Here is a 22,832-nt window from a genome sequence, read left to right on the forward strand (position 1 = left end):
TTTAAAAAAAAAAACGTATGTAAAGGAAATATCATCCCTATTCGAAGAATGATCTAACCGAGAAAAGTTTGATGTCTCTACTTGTTATAATGGCATTGGTTTTACCATGTTTCTCAATCATCGTCGATTAAAATATATACATTTACACGTACTTTTGTGGATCTTCATTCCACAATGTGCGCGTATGAACCTAGATGAACTCAGTGTGATTTAAATATATCTATTTTGGCGAGTAATTGAAACTTTAATGTTACATAAGAATTTTGGGGGGTTTTTTAAAACATGTCCAAAAATTATCTTTTTGGCACCCAATATTACGACATTCAGTCAAATTTATATTGAAAGGATCAAAAGTACAGCTCGTGAGATAGCGCCAACTTACTTCACTGTCCTTTCATGTATAAATAACCAGACATGCTTCGCAAGCAACAAGAACATACTTATTGACAAAATACAGTGCTGCACTAAAAATCAATTCAGTATACATGAGTGAGTGACTCACAAGTAAAAAACAAAAACATGGATGTTAAAAAAGGAATGTTCTAAGCAGAGATTAATATATACAATCCTAGAAACTTTCAGCTAAACATGAAATCACCTAAAAGCTACTCCCAAAACTGCTGCTCCAGCCAAGATCACCAGCTAATGTAGACAAATCGGGCGACTTTGTTTGTCGCGTCACCTTCCTACCGTAAGCAATTTCCATTACGGAGAAATTCTAAAGACACTAGCGATAATGTACAGATGGATGAGATACGAGACGTTGGAGTAACAAGATTTCAAAAAAGTCGTCTAGACATAACCAAGCTTGTCATGGAGGAGAGAACTGATGAATTAAGGTGAGAATCATTGGAATATTTGCAGTTGTCTGGATCGAACTTCAAGGAGGGATTGACTAAGAATTTCTCAAACGAATGCATTCCTAAGTAATCACAATTTGCAACATAACACGACTTATTAACTGGGCTCCGGCTACGCCTTCTCTTACCAGATGATTTCCATCTCAATTGAGTAAGCAAAAGATCTTTTGAGAGATCTCGTATGGTTTCTAAATCATTCGGCATCTTGATATCATGGATCTCCATAGGGCCACAAATTTCTGAAGCCCTTTTTGGTAAATCATAGGTATCCACTGGAAGACTAAAATCATCTTTACCAAACGAACCAGCCTCCAGTTTAACATCAGCGTCTTTGTTTGTACTTACCAGTGTTTCTTGCTCGAGCAACATTGAGATGATCTCTGGCCTGTCCTTGAAATTTTTCCACCCATTATCAATCCATTCTTGTGACCTCCTCAAGTCAAAAACACTAAAAATCTGCTCTTTCGTTTCCCCTGCAAATTAATCAGGACAGTTAAGTCCAAGAAGAATGATCCGAGGTATTAAACGTGAGAGACAGAACAATTTCAGAAATCCAAAGTAAAGATATGCACCTGGGAAATAAACATGGAACTTATTTACGGAATTGTTCTTGATAACCATTCCTTCCCACCATCCATCATGCCACCAAGCATCAACTACGCTTCCAACATTTACTACGGAGGATCCACTTCTCTCATCAGATAACGGGGTCGGCCGAACAATGGCCCTTCCAGATATCCGGATACCTAAAATGTCAGGTGTAGCTAGTCGAGATGCCAAGATCCACTCCTACAGAATGAAAAAACAAAACATGAGAAAATAAAATAAATAATGCAGCTACGCTTTTCCAACAAAAGGAGAGAAAATAACATTATACCCACCTCAAGATTTTTTGAGTCGTCAATTGCATCCTTAACATCTTGATATCGCACTTTCACCTTATCTTTGTGCTTCTTGATGATCAATGCCCTGAACCAACAACCCCTGACCCCGCTATCTTCTGAGAGCAATTCGACTCGAGAGCCAACAGTCAAGTACTGCCCACAATTTGATAGCATAGCATCATCTAGCTTAGAAAAAGATGCATGGGAGCAACCTTCTTCCCAACTGTCAATTTTCAAGTTTCCTTTTTGATCAACAGAACCTCCAGAGCAAACTTTTAGATTTTCGCCTTGCTTTCTTTTGTTAGAAGGGTTTGAGAATATTTCACTCTCTTTAGACAAGCGAATTCTCTTGTTGGGTCTACATCCAACAGTGTCATCGCCAAGAGAGAACTTTACTTCCCGATCCTCGTCAATTGGTTCAAGTACTGAAGGAGAAGAAATTACCTTCAATAGTTCCTGTTTCCAGTAGCCTTTTATGATTGTTACGTCAAATGGCTTTACATCATCATTATGAAACTGCCTATAACACACAAAAGGCTCCAACCCCATGCTCGAATCTTTGCTCATAAATTTCTCATAATGCTCTGGACTGAGGACCGTTGCTTGTCCATCTACGCATTCAACACTGAGATCTCGAAGACAAAGAGAAAAGAAAATCTCTCTGTCATTATAATTATGAGGCAAAACAAAACCAACCTCATCAATTCGGTGAAACCATCGTACCACAACCATCTTGTTGCCTCGAAGGTCTTCATACATATCATCCAAGTAAGCAACAAGTTGTCTGCCTTCTTCTGCCAATACATATACAAAGTCTTGAACCTGCAAGTCACAGAAACATGAAACCGGTTAAAAAGAAGCACAACTAAAATAGTTTTAAGCCAAAAAGTACAAATAAAACGATTGAGAGGATTAGCACTGATAGAAACTCACAGATATTACAACACCATTGCGACAGAATGATTCATAGTGCCTCCTGTCTTTTTCGGCAAGTCCATGGGGAACCTATCCACATGAACTCAGTCATATACTGACTCAAACTCAGTGTTTGGGCATCCTACAAATGTTTCAGAATAAGAATGGTAATATAAAATGTATTGTATAAGAAAGGTAATATAAAATTTATTGTTCATCCTGGTATATTACAGGAGAGAGTGACTGGATCTAAAGAAAATAAAGAAAAGAACTTATTCTCTAACCTTAATATTGTCAAGGTCCAATATGCATTCCAGGTCATCTCCAAACCGCCCAAAGTAACCATCAGCTCGCTCACCTGAAACCGGATTCACAAAAAAAAAACACCATCCACATCAACACTAAGGTATGGAAGCATGTTTAACGCTATTTGACAGCATCGTAAGAAAAACAAAGAGTGGAATATAAAATAGCAAAAACAAATCATAGATATCAAAAAATCGTACAAGTCCTGAGATAGAGGAGAAAAGTGACCAAGGTTGCAAAAGTTTCATATAACTCTAAAAAAAAAACCTCCATCAAACGTTATAATACATCTGATGCACTAAGGTTTTCCTAAAAAATAAAAAGAACCTTGTAGTCGTTATAAGTCGAATAAGTATTCCGCTATTCCTCGAGCCAGATAAATGAAAAGAGTTGAGAAAAGCCAAACGTCCCTAGCAGAAGTACCAAAAAAATCCAATATAAGACTAAAATTAAAGAACCCTCACAAAATGCAATGAACAACTAATCGAGAACAATTAACAAATTAATTCCAGGTGAAAGTACATTTGACTGCAGATTAACATTAACCTATTTGGAAATAAAACATTTCGTGAAACAGGGGGAGATACAGGTCTTGAATTGTCTTCTAAGAAAGCTAAAAGTGTCCTCTAAAACAAGAAAATGATTTTTTTTTGGCCAACATTCGGCCTCCCAAAAGAAAAATATCCGGGTTAGGAAACAACTAAAAGAAGCTAAGCTCCATTGAAAAAGAGAAAAAAATTCAATTCCAGGAGTGGTTTTTTTTTTTTTTTTTGCCCCAGGTCAGGAAACAACCAAGAGAAGCTAAGCTCCATATAAAAAGAGAAACAATTTAAAAAAGTTTCATTTCCACGAGTGATAAGAAGATGGCAAATTTAAAATTCGAACACAATCGCATAGACAGTTCAACGTTGAAAAAATCAGAATATAGTGCACGCACAGAACAATAATAACGCTTAAAACCGACTTAAAACAAGAATATCGCTTCTACTTTTACCGAATTTCATTTGTAGATCAATACGAAAGCAAAACGAAATACATCCCATCAACGGGATTTCATTTTTAAAAACTCCCACACGTGCACGGTTTCATCACAGATCTAATCAGAGAAACCCAAAATCACCGAAAAATCAAATCTTGGGAAAAAAAAAGATTTAAAAATTTACCACCCCAATTAATAAATTCAAATTTCACAAATAACTAGAGAAACGTAGGAAGAACCGTGAAAACAAGAAAAACTGCTCTCCCCGTTGATCCTTAAACAAAAAAACAGTATAAAGTGTGATAACTACCTGAAAGAATCGACTTTAGCAAATCAACAACTTCTCTTCTCGACCTCAGCTCCAAGATGGAGACACGCTTCAAATTCGAAAGCAAGGCCTTGTTATCTTTCATCGCATAAAGATAGGACATATGCCTGACGCTCTTCTCTTTTCCTACCACCACCAGATCCGCCCCCCCACCGTTGCGCTTGAGGTAGTAATGGACCTCCCGCCGCCCCTTCTCGCTCGACACCACCACCTCCTCCCAATCCACATATGAAGCCGTTGAATCATTCGCCATCGCCCCCATCGATTCAGAAGTAGAAACAGCCGGAGAATTGGAAAGAGGGATGAAGATTAGAGCGGAGGAATTTCCGTTCTTGGATTGATTTATTTTTCTTTTTCCAATTCTAACGTATTTTCTGATTTTGAACGTGAAATTTATAGTGTGCGGCCTAGGATTTCGCGATTTGGACGGAACGGTGGTGATTGTGTTCTCTCAAAAAAAAAAATTTAGTGTTTTATAATATAAAAAAATTTAAAGTATGTATTTAGATTATATTTTTATAATAATATTTTTAAAAAATGTTCTACAAATTTAAATTTTAAAGAGCAATTGACAAATGTTATTTGAGGTTTGTAGAATATAAAAATGTGAGTTAAACGAAAATTAAAATATTTTTAAAAAATATTTATCCAAATACTTTCTAATTATTTTTAACTCTAAAATCGTTTTTTTAATATAGTTTTGCAAACACATTTTAAACTCTAAAAAAATTATAAAATAGGTATCCAAATATATATTTATTCTTAAAACAAATTTTAAAATATTTTGTAAAAATTTATAAAAAAATATTTTATAAGTAATTGTCCAAACATAAAATAATTAAAAATTATTATGATAGAGCGTTTTTACTCAATAAATTGCACACACAAATGAAAAATATTCATTTTTTTTCCCATAGATTTGAATTTAATGGAGGATAAATATTATGACACCCATATACAATGTATTGCATTATAATATTCATATTATCTATCATATTTAACAATTATCAATATAAATTTTTTTTAAATATTATTTATTTAATAATTTTTTTATGGAGAGTAACTTACAGCCACTATCTTTCAAACGACAACTTAGTAATCCTCAGATATTTGTAAAATCATCAAATATTTGTAATAGCCTAAAAATCACATTCTAAAAAAATCTGCAGAAAGTCATAGATAGACTGAGGGACATATTTATTGTATGATTGATATTATGGAAATGTACAAAAAAAAAAACTAGATTTTTAGTAATTATTCATAAATTACCTGTAAAATTTGAAAATTCGTTCTTGTACATGGAAAAATCTAAGTACAAAAATTTAAAGGTTTCAAAATATTTTTGTCCGTCAAACTCTACGTGCACAAATCAAGATGATATTAAGATATCGGATTTACGGAATAATTATTTATAAAATGCATTTTACTCTACTCTTTGGCACATCCTCTATTTTTACGAAAGAATATTTGAACTATGATAATGTCGAACGAGAAAAAAATTTGAAAAATGATTGAAATTATTTATTTATATTTTTTGTTGAAAATCATGGGTTTTGTGCTGGTGTCGATGTAAACAATGTGTTTTTGGTTTAGTGATTTTAGTGGGATAGTGTGATTCGAATTTAGATATGATTTGTGGTTTGTATTTTTAGTGGTGATATATTTGAATAGTGGTATAATTGAAATATTATGAGGTATTTTGATTTGATGTAATAAATGTTATTAAATAGCTATAGAGTATAATTGATGTGACATTGTAAGTACCTACAACTTGTTTGCAATATTATGACCATTATTTTTTGGGAATAATTTGGTTATTATTTTAAAATAAATGCTATGATTAAGCACACGTTAAGTATTTTTTTTGTATTATTAAGTGCATTTGGTTCAATTGTAAGCAAAATTTGATACAATTCAGGTTTCCAAAAACCATTATTATGTGCGTCAATTATTATGTTTTTGCTTAATAAAGTGCGATTTGGTGAAATTATGAACTGAGATCCAAAAAAATTGAATTGATATTCACATTATTATTAAAAGAAAGTTTATTAAATTTTACAAATAAAAAAATTTATGATTCACACCTTATACCATATTAGCTATTTTATACAATATTCGTGCAATATTGTATGTTCAATAGACACTTGATCACGTGATTAATCATCAATATGGTGACATTTGCATGACTAAGCATGATTGTTACTTAATAAAGTATGAATTGTAAGACTCAAAAATGATTTGATGTTAATCGAGTAGGTATTTGGCCTACTAGATAACCATATTGGAGCAATGCATCATTAAAAATTATACATGCCCGACCCTCATTTGTGTATTATGAGAGTTGATACAACATAAGTACAAAAATATAAATGAGGATATATTATGCGAACCCACCACGAATCATATTTTTGAAGAAATACGATTCTCTCCGAGACAAGTTCTTTGCTTTTGTGGAGCCGCCTGGATTGCCCGATCATCCTTTTTCTATTCAGCAATTTCATATCATATCCATACAGTATTGGATGTTCAATAGACATTTGCTAACATGGTTAGTCGTCAATAAGGTGACATTTGCATAAAATAGGTATGATTATGATGACATAATGAAGTGCAATTTTTTGCGATTCAAGAATTCTAACAAGTAAATCGAGTATGAAAATATATAATTAAAGTACAATGAGAGTGGACACAACATAAATACAATGTCTCATTAAAAGTTATATATGTCTAACCTCCATATGTGTATCATTAGAATAGGCACAACAGAAGTACACTAGGATGAATGAGGACCTACTATATGACCCTAACTCAAATTGTGGATAATTAATTACCATAGGGAGATATTTAATGCAATTCAAAAATTGTGAATTGATATCAACTAAATGTGGACACACCCATAAAATACAACTTATTCTCAAGTCAATGTACTTCTATCAGCAATTTTAAACTATATTCATGTAGTATTGGACGTTGAATAGACATTTGGTCATGTTATTAATCGTCAATATGTGACATTTGCATAAAATAGGTATAATTATGGCTTAATGAAGTACGATATATATTGCCTGATTCAAGAATTATTACAAGTAAATCGAGTATGAAAATGTATAATTAAAGTACAATAAGAATGAGCACAACATAAGTACAATATCTCATTAAAAAATTGTACATGTCTAACCTCCATTTGCATATCATGAGAGTTGACGCAACATAAATGCAACACTAATATGAATGTTGACATATTGTACGACCATAACTCAAATGGTGGATCATCAATTACCATATGAGATATTTGGTACAATTCAAGAATGGATAAAATAATATCTACTAAATGTGGTCATGCTCCATAGGATTCACATTATTCTCAAGACAATGTATTTCCATCAGCAATGTTAAACCATTTTGTGTAGTATTGGACGTTCAATAGACTAAGTGGTCGCATGATTAGTCGTCAATAGGGTGATATTTTCACAAACTAGTTATTATTATGGCGTAATGAATTGCGATTTTGCGCTATTCAAGAATGATTACAAGTAAATCGAGTACAAATTTTCAAATTAAAATACAATGAGAATGGATGCAACATAAGTATAATGTCTTATTAAAAGTTATACATTTATAACTTCTATATGTGTCGTGAGAATGAACACAACACAAACCCTCGTCCTCCGGGTTGGTCGGAAGAGTTTTACTTATCTAGTTGACTTATTGGGATTCACATGAATTTGAACTCCAAGAGGCCAGATTGCGTGGATTATTTTGCTTTACTACGGTGCAAGCAAAAATTGATGGCTCAAAGAAATGGGACAGAATATATACATTACCCACACTATGAGATGTCTATACTATAGATTTGCAACCTCTAAAACCAACAGATGTTACAAGGCGTTGGAATTACATGTCGAGTTTATCACATATAATTACGTACAAGTATGAAAATATCCGAAACACACGCAAATATATAGCGTAATTTATCGTACAACGAACTTGAGGAATAGATGAGAACTTAATTGCCTAAAAATGTCTAAATCCCAATGAAACTCTAATACTTGCTAAAGGCCACTCTCCGAGGATGAGAATGGATGAGGTAGCGCGTCACTATCATTCTCCCAAGTTAACAGTTCTCCAAAATAACCACCATTAAATCCTTCAAAGTTACTATAGTCCATGAGGTTATCCATAGGAGGTGAAACAGCCCCGAAGACACCATTTTCATTGTACGAGCTTAGCATCGATGAGCTCGTGAAACTGGAAGGATTGGGACGTTCTTGACTAATTGCAGGCACACCTATGCTTTGTCTTTGATGCAACAACTTGGGTGATGATAACTCGAATTGTGTCGAAGATTGGTGGCAAATATCGGCATTCGAATTTCCATCAGGGGAAGAAATTGTCATCGTTTCCTTAAAAGTGTTACCTTCTCGATCTTCTTCGCTCTCGATTGATGAGCTCGACATAGCCATTCCCGATGAAGAATTTGATGTTGTAGAAGACATCATTAGCTTTCGCTTCTTTTTGCTGTCAATAAACAATAGATGCCTTGTCTTTTCTTTATCAAGCATCATCCGGGGTAAAATATCAGGGTCGTCTACAATTTTGTACAAGAAAGTCATCATTTGTTGAGGTCGTTTCTCTGTTGCCTCAAGCCTACGAGTCAAGCTCTCCAGCTCTTGTTCTAGACTCTTTTGCTCTTGTCTTAGCTTTGCAATCTCCAACACTAGCTCCTTCTCATCACAAAATTCACCATCTTCGATTTTGTGATGAGAAGTGTAAGTTTTAGTACTATGCTTTTTCCGAACAATGTTGCTCAATATCTGTGTTTGACCACGTAAGAACCATTCATTTGCAAACTCCCAGTGATCTGGATCGACCTTTTTGAATCCCTGATGGAAATTAAAGGTTAAATTAAAGGGAAATTGTTTTTCGATCCAAACAAGACAAACAGAATTCAGTATTCAAGGACCAAACTTTAAGCCACAACTTACAGAAAATACTAGGATGAACTCCACATCAAAGGGAAAGTCATCAATACATATCATGAATAAAAACAAAAAAAAATGAAACACTTCACTTGGATAAGTCATAAATCAATACAATGGATGGGGGCCTCGGTATATCATTCACTTAGAGATTATATCTTTGAATCACATGCAAACCAGATTTGAGTTGTACATAAGTGAGCAGAGGGCAAAATGAAACATTTCCACCACAATTTTTACTAAGTTCACAAGAAAAAATTCGCCAAAAATAAGAAAGCTTGAAGCAATGGTAAATAATCCGAACAGGTATAGCCACTGTGGCCATATATGATTCGGCATAATTGCATTGTGTGATACAACAAAAGTGTGCTGTTTCTCAGAAGCTCTAGAAATATAGATTTATTGGATTGCTGTTAATCAATTTTTATCCCACAAGACAAGTCAAACTTAATTTCCCTACTAACATGCGTATAACAACGTTAATCTTCAAAGTAAATAACACTGAGAAATTCCTCTGTGACCCAAACCTTTTTGGGAAAACTCCCATTTTATTTACCATCTATCCACGACAGAATCAGCCAGGACTAGCAACGATTCAACCTGCTTTATCTAAGTATAATAGAATTTTAGTGAGTAAAGCACAACCGAGAAGCTAACTGCGTGAGATGAAGAAACCCTTTACCTAAAATATACTAAATCACTTGACACCACAAATATAATTAGCGCAAGTCAAGAAGCATTACAAGTTGGATGGATACACACAAAAAATGTGTCAAAGCCCTCTCAAATGAGTTCTACTATAGAAGCTTTCAGTAGAGCCTTTATAGTTCTAGTTTTCATAGTTCATTTTGTAGTAGGTCCATTACAACACATCTAGATAGATTGAAATGTTCATATGAGAGAATAATAAGGATCAGATAGGAAAACGAGAAGTAAAAGGGGAAGATAACAACAGAGTCAGATATATAGTCTTGATTAGAGGAGAAGAGACTGAATCGTTGTCTTTCTTGTTAATCCCCTCAAAATGAGCAGTACGGTCTATTAATGTTTGTTGTAATCAGATTAGTTCCCCTAACAATCAAAACACAAAGGACATATACTATTTTGACATATTTTGTTTGTTTATATCCAACTAGTATATTCTTTGACTTGATGTTTCACCTCTTTCAAAATCATCTCGTCTTCAAGGCGGAACATGGACTAAAGATGTCAAAAAATACCAAACATTCTCAAGTAACTCCTTCAAGTAGACAATCTAGCCAATGAACCCAATTCGGTTCAGCTGCTGGTATTCCGGTAGTGCAAATGGTAATGGGATGCAAATAGGTGTGGGCCAAGTTGGCGGCATACCAAAAAGAAGAAAGAAAAAACTTCATGAAAACTCGAAAAAGAATCGCAGCTAAATCATGTTTCTCGGTCAAAGATTGTTTGCTACAAAATAAACTGCTCCACAGTAATAATTTTATATATTAATTTAAGACTATCCTACTGTTCATCCATGGCGTTATCCATTGACCGATCTGAAAAAATCGACTAGTTTCTCGAGTACCCGAATTCAGAACATGTGGGCAAAAAAAAACTATACAAAAAAATCCCACAATACAATCACAGATTAACAATTGAAAATCCCACAAAATCCACCTCTAACTCAGAAGCAATCAAATCAGAAGCTCACGAATCACTCACATATGTATTGAGCTGACGCACGAAACTAGCGAAATTGCTGTGCTTGAAATACACAGGTAAAATCCTCCGCGAGAACTCCAATGGCTCCAAAACGATAAAGCTGTTGTTCCCACTACCCCAAGTGATCAAAGTATTCGTCGACGCATCATTCACCATTTGATAAGTCCTCATCACAAACGGCGTGGTCACACAACCGCCACTTCTACCAACCCCCTCCATCCCACGCAGAAATCTTGCCCTTCAATCCAACCCACCAATAAAATGGAACCTTTTCCAGTAACAGAGTCAAACAAAAAAAAAACACGGGGCTAAATCTTGATGGGGAGAAGGTGAGGTGGGGTGGGTGCCATTACACAGTGGAATAAGTGGTAACGTGGAGCTCAAAAAGATGGGGTTGAAATTTCATGGGGGATTGGATTTTGGGGTAAGAGCTCACTCTGATATGAGATTTTAATTAACCATTTGTAGGGGGTTGTGAGACACGCGACAATAGACTGAGAGTGACGTTTGTGGCCCAGTTTTACGAAGGAGCCACGTGTGTGAGTCTGGGTTGGCCAGCGCGTGGGAATGGGGTGAGCTGGACGATACAGCGCAGCCATTTAAGTAATAGTAAGTTTGTATGAGATGGTTGGTTCTACTTATAATTGTGAATAAATTATTATTTTTTTAATAAATATGATCAGATCATATATTTATTTCACAAAATTGATTAATGAAACAATTTTATTAAAATTTTATGAGTTAAGCTCAGTTCTCTAATTTTGCATAGCTTCATGTGGCAACTTCAAACTAGTGGACATCAAAAAAAAATTTAATTTCATGTCGATTTGTTTAGTTAGAACTTACGGCGTGCTTGAATAAGCAATATCCAAATTATTTGAGATTGTTGGCTCTGCAACTGTTAAATGAAATGATTTAGAATCAAAATTAGACTCGATATACAATCATTTAATCAGTATGTCCAATTTCATGATATGTCGAAATAAAAATTTACTCTGCTTTTATTTTAATATTTTTGGTTAAATTTTGAGAAATGATGTTGCCAAATATAAAACAAAATATAAAAAAATGTTCGTAAATACCTTTTTTCTTTTACTATATTAACATCATATAGAATTTTCTATGTTGATATTATTATATATTTTTAATGATTATTAAAATTGATAAATTTTGGAATTTATTACATATTTACAATAATTGAGTAATATTGAAAGTAATACGAAGTTTAAATAAAATGTGGTAAATATATATTTTCTGAAAAAATGAGCAGTATAAATAATGTTTTTCGCAAAAAGCATGGTATTCATATGTCACACATATTATAATAATATATTCAATCTCTTGCATTCATTAACACTTGTTATTTGTTCATTTGTTCGTCTTTATTTTTATTTTACATTATTTACTACGGTTAAATAAATAATAATAATAATGTTACATTTTTGTTACTTAAAATTTTACGAATATGATTTATTTAAAATTAAAATTTTATTATAAATTTAAAATGAAATATTAAAACGTAAGATAAAAATCACATTATGATACGGCAAAATAAGATTCTAGAGAAAATATTTTTATATTAGAATAATGTGTTTGTTTAATTAGGGTCGAGAAAAAATGCCAAAAACTTCGGTATATTGTATTTACCATAACGAAGTATACTGCATATATCGATAATAACGGTATACCGAAAATTTTGATACGGTATAATACTGTTAGAAATATAATTTCGGAGTTTGACAAATAAAGCTTTTGAAGATTGCAGAACTGATTGGCTCAACTGAATTAATTTAATCTTAAACTACTCAAACTGAAATTATCCGAACTGATAATTAATTAGCTAAATAATCTAACGCAATCGAACTGATCGAACCTAGCTGAATCTGCAAAGATAACTGAACTATCAGTTAGAACTGATCAGTTATACAGTCAGCTCAACTGATCGGCTATATAGTAAACTAATAATCAGTCTGACACGTCATCAGTTAAAGTGTAGCCAACAACCGACAAATTATATAAAAGCAGACTGTATCTCATAGTGGGAGCGCCATATATCAGACTACCACAGTGTACTATTTTCAGAAGAATGTTGACACATTCAGAAAAGAAAAATCAACTGATATAAGTCATTTAATGCATACAACGTTACCGTTGGAAGCAAAGCCTATAAATAGCCATGGAGTTCAGCTGAGAGAAGAATTTTGAATCATTACTTTGATTGATTTTTGAATATACAAAGTTCAGCCACGATATTTTACAGAAAAGCTCACAATTAACAGAAGTATTCATAGCTTCCAGGCCATTATTTGAGCAAAAGTAACTAGCACATTATATTGTTGTATTCGATCACTTAAAATCAGTTGTGCTAATAAAGAAGATTAGTTGTATACTGATAAAATGTAAAGGAACTAAGAGTTTCAGTTTGGCAGTTTCTAAGTCCAAAGTGAATTGAATTATTACAACAAATGTATTTAATCAAAGTCTTTTAGTGAAAACCATATTCTTGTTATAGAAGGGATAATGTAAGAGCATTTGAAGTCTCCGAACATCCATAAAATCTTTGTGTTCTTTATTTCAGTTATTTGTTGGGTATTCAATATATCAGTTAGTTTATTTCCGCACTTTAAACTAGTTAACTGACTGATATCGACAGCAAGATTCATGGATTCAATTTATCACTAAACTGATTTACCTTTATCAAAAAAGTCAAAAATATTATAGTGTTTATTCAACTCCTCTTCTAAACACTTCTACCCTTCAAACCGATCTTAACAAATATCGTACTGAAATTTTTAGTATCGATATCGGTATGAATTTTTTAAAAATTCGGTATTTCGGTACCAAACAAATTCTTGTAATAAAATTATTTGGGCAAACTTTCACTTATTTTGTTATCATTTGTTGTGCTTGTTTTTAAATTTGATAGTTGGCTGAAACCAATAGTCAATTAGTTAAATAACTTGTCACTAGCTCGACAAGAAAACCCACCCTCATCTTAATCATCAGTTTGTCCTATAGCGACAAGAAAGAAAACCCTAAGCCTCATTTTCAAGGAAAAAACCCCAAACCTCACTTTTGAATCGAAGAAAATGGTAAATTTACACAAAATACGAGAAATCGATGATTGTTAGGGGGAAATCATTTTTTTATCTTGACTCTTTATTGATTTACTTGGATGAGAGATTGAACTTTTTGATTTTGGTTATGACACCACGATGTGTATGTAATATATGTTCTGTCATTGATTTTTCTAGTGTTCCGAAAATTATATTTTTCTACTGTCCACAATTGGATACGATTGAAAATAATGGTGAAGTAGACCTTCATCATAAAATTTAATCAAGCTCCATCCGAAGTCTCCGTAGGTTGCAAAAGTAATTGTAGTGCCAGAAACAGTGGTGTTTTGTGCTGAAATGTGATACTATTTATGGCCATGATTGATCTTTTCTGTATTTTGAAAGGTAGCATAAGATTATATTTTTCTGCCATCCCAGAAATTAATTTTTTTTTATAAAATCGTTCGGCGAGACTGGGAAATACATAAAGAAAAGAGAAGAGAAATAATAAGAAGAATCACCTTTAGTAGTTATACTTTGTTGTATAAACATGAAGAGTATCACTCTATTTATTGTATTTATCATACAACAAATAGGGATATGAAAATATTGCAAAGTTAATATTCCAACCGTTTATGGAAGTACTAGTAAGTTAAAAAAAAAACCACTTAGTAAAGAGGTGTAAGTCGAGTCCTCTCTATGAAGCGAGTACACATGATAAAAATCAAACTATATTGTCGAATGAGACTATGGGACAATGAAGTGTCTTGGTTCCTCGTACTTATAATCAAAAAAGATGTGAGCTAAAATTGAAAAGGTATGTGATTGTTGATGAAGTGTCTTTTAGGGTTGTTGAAGGGAGGGGGTTTGTCGAATTATTGCATGAATTACAACCGAGATTCAGAATTTCTGATCGAAAGAAAGTTGCAATTATGGTTTATGATATATTCTTAGTTGAGAAAGCTAAGATACAAAGTGTGATCATAGACCAAAGGGTAAGTGTCACAATTGATATTTGGGACATCCATTCAAAACATAAATTACATGGTAGTGACAGCTCATTTTTTAGATTGTGATTGGAAGTTACATAAAATAATAATTAACTTCACAAAAATCATTATTCATGCCAGGGAAGAAATTGGAAAGATGGTTGAGGTTTGTCTGAGAGATTGAGGGATAGAAAAAGTCTTTTCAGGTTGTAGTCAACAATGCTTCGTCTAATGGCAATGCAATTGATTACTTGAAAAGAAGAATGAAAAGTGAAAACTCATTGTTGTTTGAAGGAAAATACTTGCATTTGAGGAGTGCGTGTCATGTACCTAACTTAATTGTTGAGGATGGCTTCAAGGAGCTTAATGTTTCAATTAAAGCTATAAGAAATGCATTTGTTTTTGTTCATTCTTCACCATCAACGTTGAATTAATTTAGGGACTTTTCCATGCTAGCCAAGTTTTCTAGTACGTCAACAGTCCCTATGGATGTCAAAACTAGGTGGAATGCAACTTATAAAATGCTTAAAGTTCCATTAAAGTGTAGAAGGGTGTTCGAAATGATGACCGAAGAATGGTTCCCTTTTATGAAGTATTTTTTGTGAAAAATATGAAAAGAGTTAAGAAAGAGTAGGGCCTCCAATTATTGATGATTGAGAGAATGCAAAAGCTTTTGCACACTTTCTGAAAAAAAAATTATGATGCCACTTTAGAGCTAAGTGCGTCTGAAAATCCTACATCGCAATTGATTTATCAATCAATGGTTGTGCTAAAAGTTGAGATTGAGATAAAAAAATTGATGATTCAGATCACTCTTAAAAAGGTAGCATGTGCAATGAAGTTAAAGTTTGACAAGTATTTGGGGAATTTGGATGATTTGAACCCTTCGATATTTATTGAAAATATTTTCGACCAGAGGAATAAACTTCAAATGATAAAAATCTGCATAAAAAAATTGGGAGGTACTCCTACAAGGATCCAAAAGTTCGTTGATAAGGTCAAACAAAACTTGGTAGCTTTGTGTATTGAGTTCAAGGGAATACATGATGTATTGAATGTTGAGAATTAAAGTACGCAAATAGAGTGTGATGGTGGTACTAGTAGTGGTAGTGGTCTTTGTGATGAATTTTGTTGACGAGCACAAAACGAAAAAAAAACAATGAAGTGGATAAGTACCTAGCCGATGAGATTGAAAAACAATCTAATATCTTTTGGAGTGGTGGAGAGGAAGTGAAACTAGATACCACATTCTTTCACTGATTTCCAATGATATTTTTTCAATTACATGCTCAACCATTGCTAGTGAGTCCGCTTTTAGCTTGAGCAAAAGAGTTGTGGATCCTTTTAGAAGCAATTTGAGTCCTAAAATGGTAGAGGCTTTGATGTGCACCAGTGATTGGCTAAGAGATGAGGAGTTCAATTTTTGGAAAGATCCAACAGATGATGACCTTGAATTATATGAAGAAATTGAAAAGAATAAGAATTTTTTATTTAATTAAGTTTAAAGTCATATAATATTGTCATTATTAATCTAACATGAATTATTATACTTCTTTTTTCAGCTGCAAATGCCACTCAAGACCCCGCCAACTTTTCATCTCATGCCTCCACTTTGGTTTAACTTAAAGAGTAAGACTATATTTATAACTAAATTTAGTTTTTTATTTTGCAGGTTTTTTGAGATGTTGGAGTTTTAAAAAAAATGTTGTTTTGAGACATGAATTTGTATTTTTTTCGACGCTGGACTTCTGTTTGAAAATGATGGATTTAGTTTACTTACAATGACTTTAGTTGAATGTGTTACGATGCAGAAAAAATAATTTTGTTTCAGTTTTGAAGTTGCATTCGAGGAGTGTAGTGACCCTCACATGTGAGTCGCCCGCCGAAGGCGGCATTTGCGATGTTTCTTTGGCTGGTACAACTCACGTTTCTAAGGTAATCTACGTATTTTTCTTTTCCAGTTTGTCATTTGTTGTGCCAACGATGTCTCCGATTTCATTATTTGGCAATAACATTGATCATCCTATGCAATTTCAATGGAATAATCTATCATTTCAAATTCCAAGTATCCAATTTCCTAGCACCAACCTTTTTTCGCGAATTTGTTTTACTAAATTGTCCTTACGACGCTTCAGCGTAGCATATGTACGTACGAGAAAAAAAATCTTTGGAGTTGGGGCATATTTTCCTTTAGCTATATGTGAAGAAATGGAGATTAAACGAAACTAAAACAAACTTGTTCGTATTTTCTTGTCATTTGTAGAAATCTTGCCAATATGTCCAAGCTATACTCAATTTCTTGAAACATCGGGTACTTCTCACTTGAAAGTAGTAATTCTTGTTTGATGGATTGAAACATCACATGACTGTACTCCTTTATGGTGTTTTAGTAGATTTTATCGATTGGTTGTTTTTGTTTTTGTGTTTTTCCCAAAATGTGGTTAAAGACAGCTTTTTTAACTCATGTTGAATGTTGATGAACCTCTTTTAAATAACTGGATTGGAATGATCCAAATACGCTAAAAACTGATCACTCTCTCCTTGACATTTGTGAAATATTGGTCCATCTAACTTGAGTATTTTCCCAACGTTAGTTGGAAATAGAACTCAACAGTTTTTTTTTAATGATTTCGATATAGACGGTATTTATCGATACTGTACCAAAAATCGGTATACCAAATGTGTTGGTAAGAGCGGAATGAAATATATATCATACCGAAATTTCGGTACGATATCGATTTTTTTTTTCTTGGTACTAAAATTTTCGATACGGTATACGATTGTATTGAAAAAATCGGTATACTGTACCGAACCAACTCTAAGTTTAATAAAATAATTTGTGAAGATTGATGAGTATTTGTCGGTGAAATTTTTATTTTTATTTTATCAAAATACCCGTTAGAATATTTATGTTTCTTTATAATTTCATATTATTATTATTATTTTTATTATAATTTCAAATTATAGAAAACTTTTAGAAAAATGAAGAACGTGGGCCTCCCACTCTACACCCTTTGAGGGCGCGTAGAAGCACGCACTTAGCTCGGGCCATCTTCAATTACAAAATTTATTTTGGTGCAAATTTTAGACTAAAATAGTGCGATTTCTGCACCAAATACAACATTCATCTCCAACTCATTTATTTCAAATATTACATCAAAAAGAATATTCTCGAAATATTTATTTTATTTTACATATATTAATTATTATATTTTATTTAATATATTTTTAATTATGATTCAATGTTTTATTATTAATATTTTAAATAATATTTAAGTTTATAATTTAATTATTATATTTTATTTAATATATTATTAATTGAGACGTTTGGAAAATATTTGGGTGATTTTAGAGCATTCGGATCAAATTTACTAGTTTGTTTATCTTCTAAATGTATTTTCTTTATGATTATTGTCTTTGTATTTATATTTGTATTTGAATTATTTATTTCAAGTTGCATTTGTATTTCAATTATATTTTCATTTTAGTTATGAATTGTATTGTTAAATTATTTTTTTGTATTTGTATTAAATTATATTAATTAAAAATCATAAAAACAAATTAGTTTTTAAATATTAATAATTAAAGTAAATTAATAAATATTTTAAAAATCAACAATTATTAATTTATAATTTTTATGATTAAATATCTAATTATTAAAATAATAAAATAAACATTATATTATTATTTAAATAATATTTATAATTTAAATAAAAGTATGTATAATAAATATAAATTAAAAAAGTAAAAAAATTATAATAAAAAAATAAAAGAAAAGAAAACCCCTGAAATGGCGCAGGGGCCTCCTCTTGAGAAAGAGGGCTGCGTTATTTGTCCCATTGGAGAAATTAAAGCTGCACCAAAATGGTTTTTTGGTGCAGTTTTGGAGATGACATCAGAGCTTGACTACATTGTTATGTGTTAGGCGGCTAATTTTAGGTGCTGACACTTGTTAAACATTTCAGGCGGCTAATTTTAGGCGGTGACACTTGTTAAACATTTCAGTTAATATAATAATAATAATAATAATAATAATAATAATAAGAATAATAATAATAATAACTAATAATAATAATGCTCTCTTTAAATAGAAAAGTCTTATGATTTGACTTTTTAAAAATATTCGATATTTTAATATAATTTGAGTAAAAATATTATCATAAAATTTGATTCCTCGACCATGATTCTAAATTTAATCGACAAGACAAAGACTACTAAGTAGATAAAATATTTTTTTTAAAAAATATATGTATTTAAAACAGTCATCCAACAAAATGATGGATTAAATTTTTAAAAATTAACAAGTTCAATCATCACCGAGCATTACAATTTAGAAAAACTCATATAAAATCAAATATTCTTTAAAACCATATATTTTAAAAAAAAAAACAAAATAAACTTATCAGTTTTAAATCTGATTTATAAAAAAATGAAAATATAATTTGTTTTATAAGGATTACAATTTGCCCAATAATATGTGACCTTTCCTATAGTTGAACATATTAAATCAAAGCTAATGGTGAGATCTTGACAAACTATTAGCAGATTTAGACTTAAGACATGTTCATATGCAAAAAGATAAAATTGTAAACTGTTTTAATTTGGAGAACATAATTGACCTCTCTTTTATTTTTTTCCCCTGAAAACCCTTACTTTGGATCATGAAATGGAAACAAGAAAATTGTCTTAAGGAAAACCAGAAAGTGGTCATAGAGGGAAGTGTTGGATTTAATGGTGTGATATCTTTATTGGACATAATTTCATCACAACTTCTGTGCAAAGGAATTCGGAACATTATTTGTAATTGACAAAATTTCAATTCAAATCGAGGATATTTGACAAATTGGTTTCACACACAACATTGATGTATGTGAGAGCCCAGTTTCTCATCAATCTCAGCTCATTTCAATCTATTTTAAATACATCTCATTTAATGAATTGCGTACACCAAAGAGATAAATCTCTACCCATCCCTGCAACCTGTCGCGCCACCATCCTATTTTTGCAGCCCTCGCACAGCGCCGCCAGCAGTCGGAGAAGTAGCGCAGCAGCCCAGCAACCTTCTTCCTCCAGACTTAGAGTCTCTTTCCTGCAATGAATCGGGAAATTTCGAGCTCGATCGGCCTTGTTTCCAGCACCTGTGCGCGTGATCTTTGATCCGATTTTAGGTAAGATTTTGGCTTCGATCCTTACTTGTTCTTGTTGGATTATTTTATACAAGCGAAGCCTTAAGTTTTCTCCTGTTGTCCACTTGTTTTCTCGTCTTGAACAGTATTCTCGGTGAATTTTTCGTCGAGCCGCCTCCATGAGACAACCATTGCGCATTTATGCTTTGATTCTTGAGCTATTACGCATTGAAATTCCATATTTTAAATCGGTTTATAGGTTGTTGGGAATTCAATTTTTAACTGCTTCGATTTAATTTGTTTTAGTCATTGAATGCATTATATCGAAGTATATAACAAATTTATATTGTAGATTCTATTGTTGGACGAGTTTAAGGTTTCAAGTCATCAGAATTATTGTGGTATTGTAAGTTTTATTTGAGGTACGCTCAAACCTATATTATTATGACGTCTATATCGGTGTGTAAAAATATCCAGTGGATATTATTTGCTATTATGTGCCTTGAATATTTTATCTGATGCATTCATGCGTTAATTATTTTGACATAGTATGTCGAGCCTTGACTCTTTTGACGATTTATGTTGAGATATATTGAGTCATATAGGGACGAGTAGTGAAATAGAATTAGCCACATTCTCATATGACAGCTAGGGACGACGACTTAGCTAATCGTATTCCCGAATGCTACGTGCATAGACGAGCGACGATTTGATGCTGCATTCTTGGCACGGGTGACCACTGTTACTATTGTCGATGCCATATGTTTGCACTCCGTTTGATATTCGTTATTCCATTGTCACAATTCATGGATCGCATAACATTGAATTTTACTTGGTATTATTATATGTCATTGTTTATGTCATAATTTTACTGGTTTGTTGTACTGAGGTCTGATGCCTGTATTTTTTTATGTTGTGATTGTTTTTTATGTCTTAACATGTTATTCAAGGGATTTGATACGTCTGGTGGAGCGTCATCGAGTGATACCCAGTACTTACGTCGGTTCGTATCAATTCCCCAGATATCTATATATATATTATACTGATTTGATACTTTTCCCAGTGTGATGCCATGTGTAGCTATATTGTGAAGTTTTTAAGTTTTTTTTTATTTGTTTGTGGGTATGTTGTGTCTAGTCCTGGTTGGATATTGGTTTGGTTGATTGTGAACTTGATGTTATTTTCGAGCGTATATTGTTGTTTTGTTTTTTTGAAATTTTGGTATGAACTATTTATGGAAAAGTCATGTCAAAATTTATGCAAGTCTGAATGAACATTTTTTTAACTCGTTTTCGTTGTTTACATTAATTAATCTTTATTGTTTGATAATTAAATATTAATTAGAACCACGAGCTCTCACATAATGTGTGACAATCATATCTAAGATACAAATTTTTCTTTATTATGATAATAGCACTCCAAATCATAAAAAACAATCTTTTAATGTTTTTTGAACTCTCTAAGTCAGAGTAAAATATAGACAGCTGCACCAATACGTGTTCATCTACAAGACAATGTTTCTCATTTCATGCTGAATAATTTCATTCAATTATATAAATTTTAACTAAGTGCAGCGAGTAAACATGATGAACATGTTTACTTTAAGTTTTTTTTATCTAATTTTTTTAAATTAAGTAGGCGAACCCACAACCACTTTTTTCGGTAGATACTAAATAAACGGACTAATCAATAATCTATAAACCACGTTAACCAAGTAATCAAACTGTCCATTGATTTGATTTTAACGAAAGTGAATACAATGAAGAATATAAATATGAATTTGATTGTACACAATTTCTTTTATGGATAATGTCATTGTTGTCTCGCGGCTAGATGGATTTCTGTCCATTTTATCTAAAAGAAAATCGTCTAGATGGATTATACCAAAACCTCTATTGGAAAGTGATTATATGATAAATAATATTTTATTTTATACATTTTACAAAACTACAATCACATTTCCTTCGCATATGAATCAAGACTTCTTGTAAGATTTTACAAAATATCAAGATTAATGTATCCAACGTTCATTCTAATATAAATGGATCAAATTATATATATTTTAATTCAAACAATTTTCTTTCTTCAAAAAATATAATTTATGCTCATAAACAAAATTGATATAATTGAAAACTATTTTAATAATGAGCCTACAAACTTTTTAAAAGTCAAGTTGTTGAGGATTGAAGAGGTCCAAACAAGGCATCCGGGCCTTCAAGCTCAGTCAGTCGACGATGGGCTGCCGTAATTCGGGTCCATAAATAGGCGTAGGACATTAACGAGATTCTCTACAAATTTTTTAAAAATAAATATATAATTTTACATCAGAAACATTTATTTAGAAATCCAATTAATACAATTTATATTTTTTGATGCTTTTTATTTGGACGAAGAGATTTGATTTGAAGGAATGTGATTTGAATTTCTATATAATCACTATTAAAATTTATTAACTAAGTAAAAAGCGGATTCGAAATTCGACATTCAGATTTATTCATCTAAACACACTTTATTTTTAAATTTTAAGAAAATAATTTAAAATCATCAATTCTTCTCTAACGAAATTTTGAATATGCAGGCTAGAAATTCGATTATTTTTGTCAATACTATATCGGACGATGAGTAGCACGTGATTTATGTCATTTGTAGACTATTATGTGTCATATCAAATTTATTCATCCAAACACACTCTATTTTTTAAATGGTAAAAACTTGTGTGAGACA

At 32.2% G+C, this 22,832-nt stretch overlaps 1 protein-coding gene and 1 pseudogene across 1 annotated transcript; both read right to left on the reverse strand.

Moving 5' to 3' along the window:
• Positions 1 to 384: 384 nt before the first annotated feature.
• Positions 385 to 2,801, reverse strand: LOC142555327 (uncharacterized; annotated as a pseudogene).
• Positions 2,802 to 8,109: 5,308 nt separating this feature from the next.
• Positions 8,110 to 11,378, reverse strand: LOC142555329 (heat stress transcription factor C-1b-like). The gene is made up of 2 exons (XM_075666151.1): positions 10,938 to 11,378; positions 8,110 to 9,155 (listed from the first exon to the last, which is right to left on the reverse strand). The coding sequence occupies exons 1-2, from the start codon at positions 11,154 to 11,156 to the stop codon at positions 8,325 to 8,327; spliced, it is 1,050 nt and encodes a 349-aa protein (XP_075522266.1). The 5' UTR covers positions 11,157 to 11,378; the 3' UTR covers positions 8,110 to 8,324.
• Between the last annotated feature and the right edge of the window lie 11,454 nt (positions 11,379 to 22,832).

The sequence above is a fragment of the Primulina tabacum genome, chromosome 9 (genome assembly GCF_025594145.1).
Source record: "Primulina tabacum isolate GXHZ01 chromosome 9, ASM2559414v2, whole genome shotgun sequence".
Classification (NCBI taxonomy): Eukaryota; Viridiplantae; Streptophyta; class Magnoliopsida; order Lamiales; family Gesneriaceae; genus Primulina; species Primulina tabacum.

What these genes read in the sequence shown, in the direction of transcription:
- LOC142555329 (XM_075666151.1), bottom strand. Translation starts at nt 11,156, where the DNA reads ATGGAGGGGGTTGGTAGAAGTGGCGGTTGTGTGACCACGCCGTTTGTG. An exon ending in TGCGTCAGCTCAATACATAT is followed by an intron (nt 9,156 to 10,937) that starts GTGAGTGATTCG and finishes AATTTCCATCAG; the next exon opens with GGATTCAAAAAGGTCGATCC.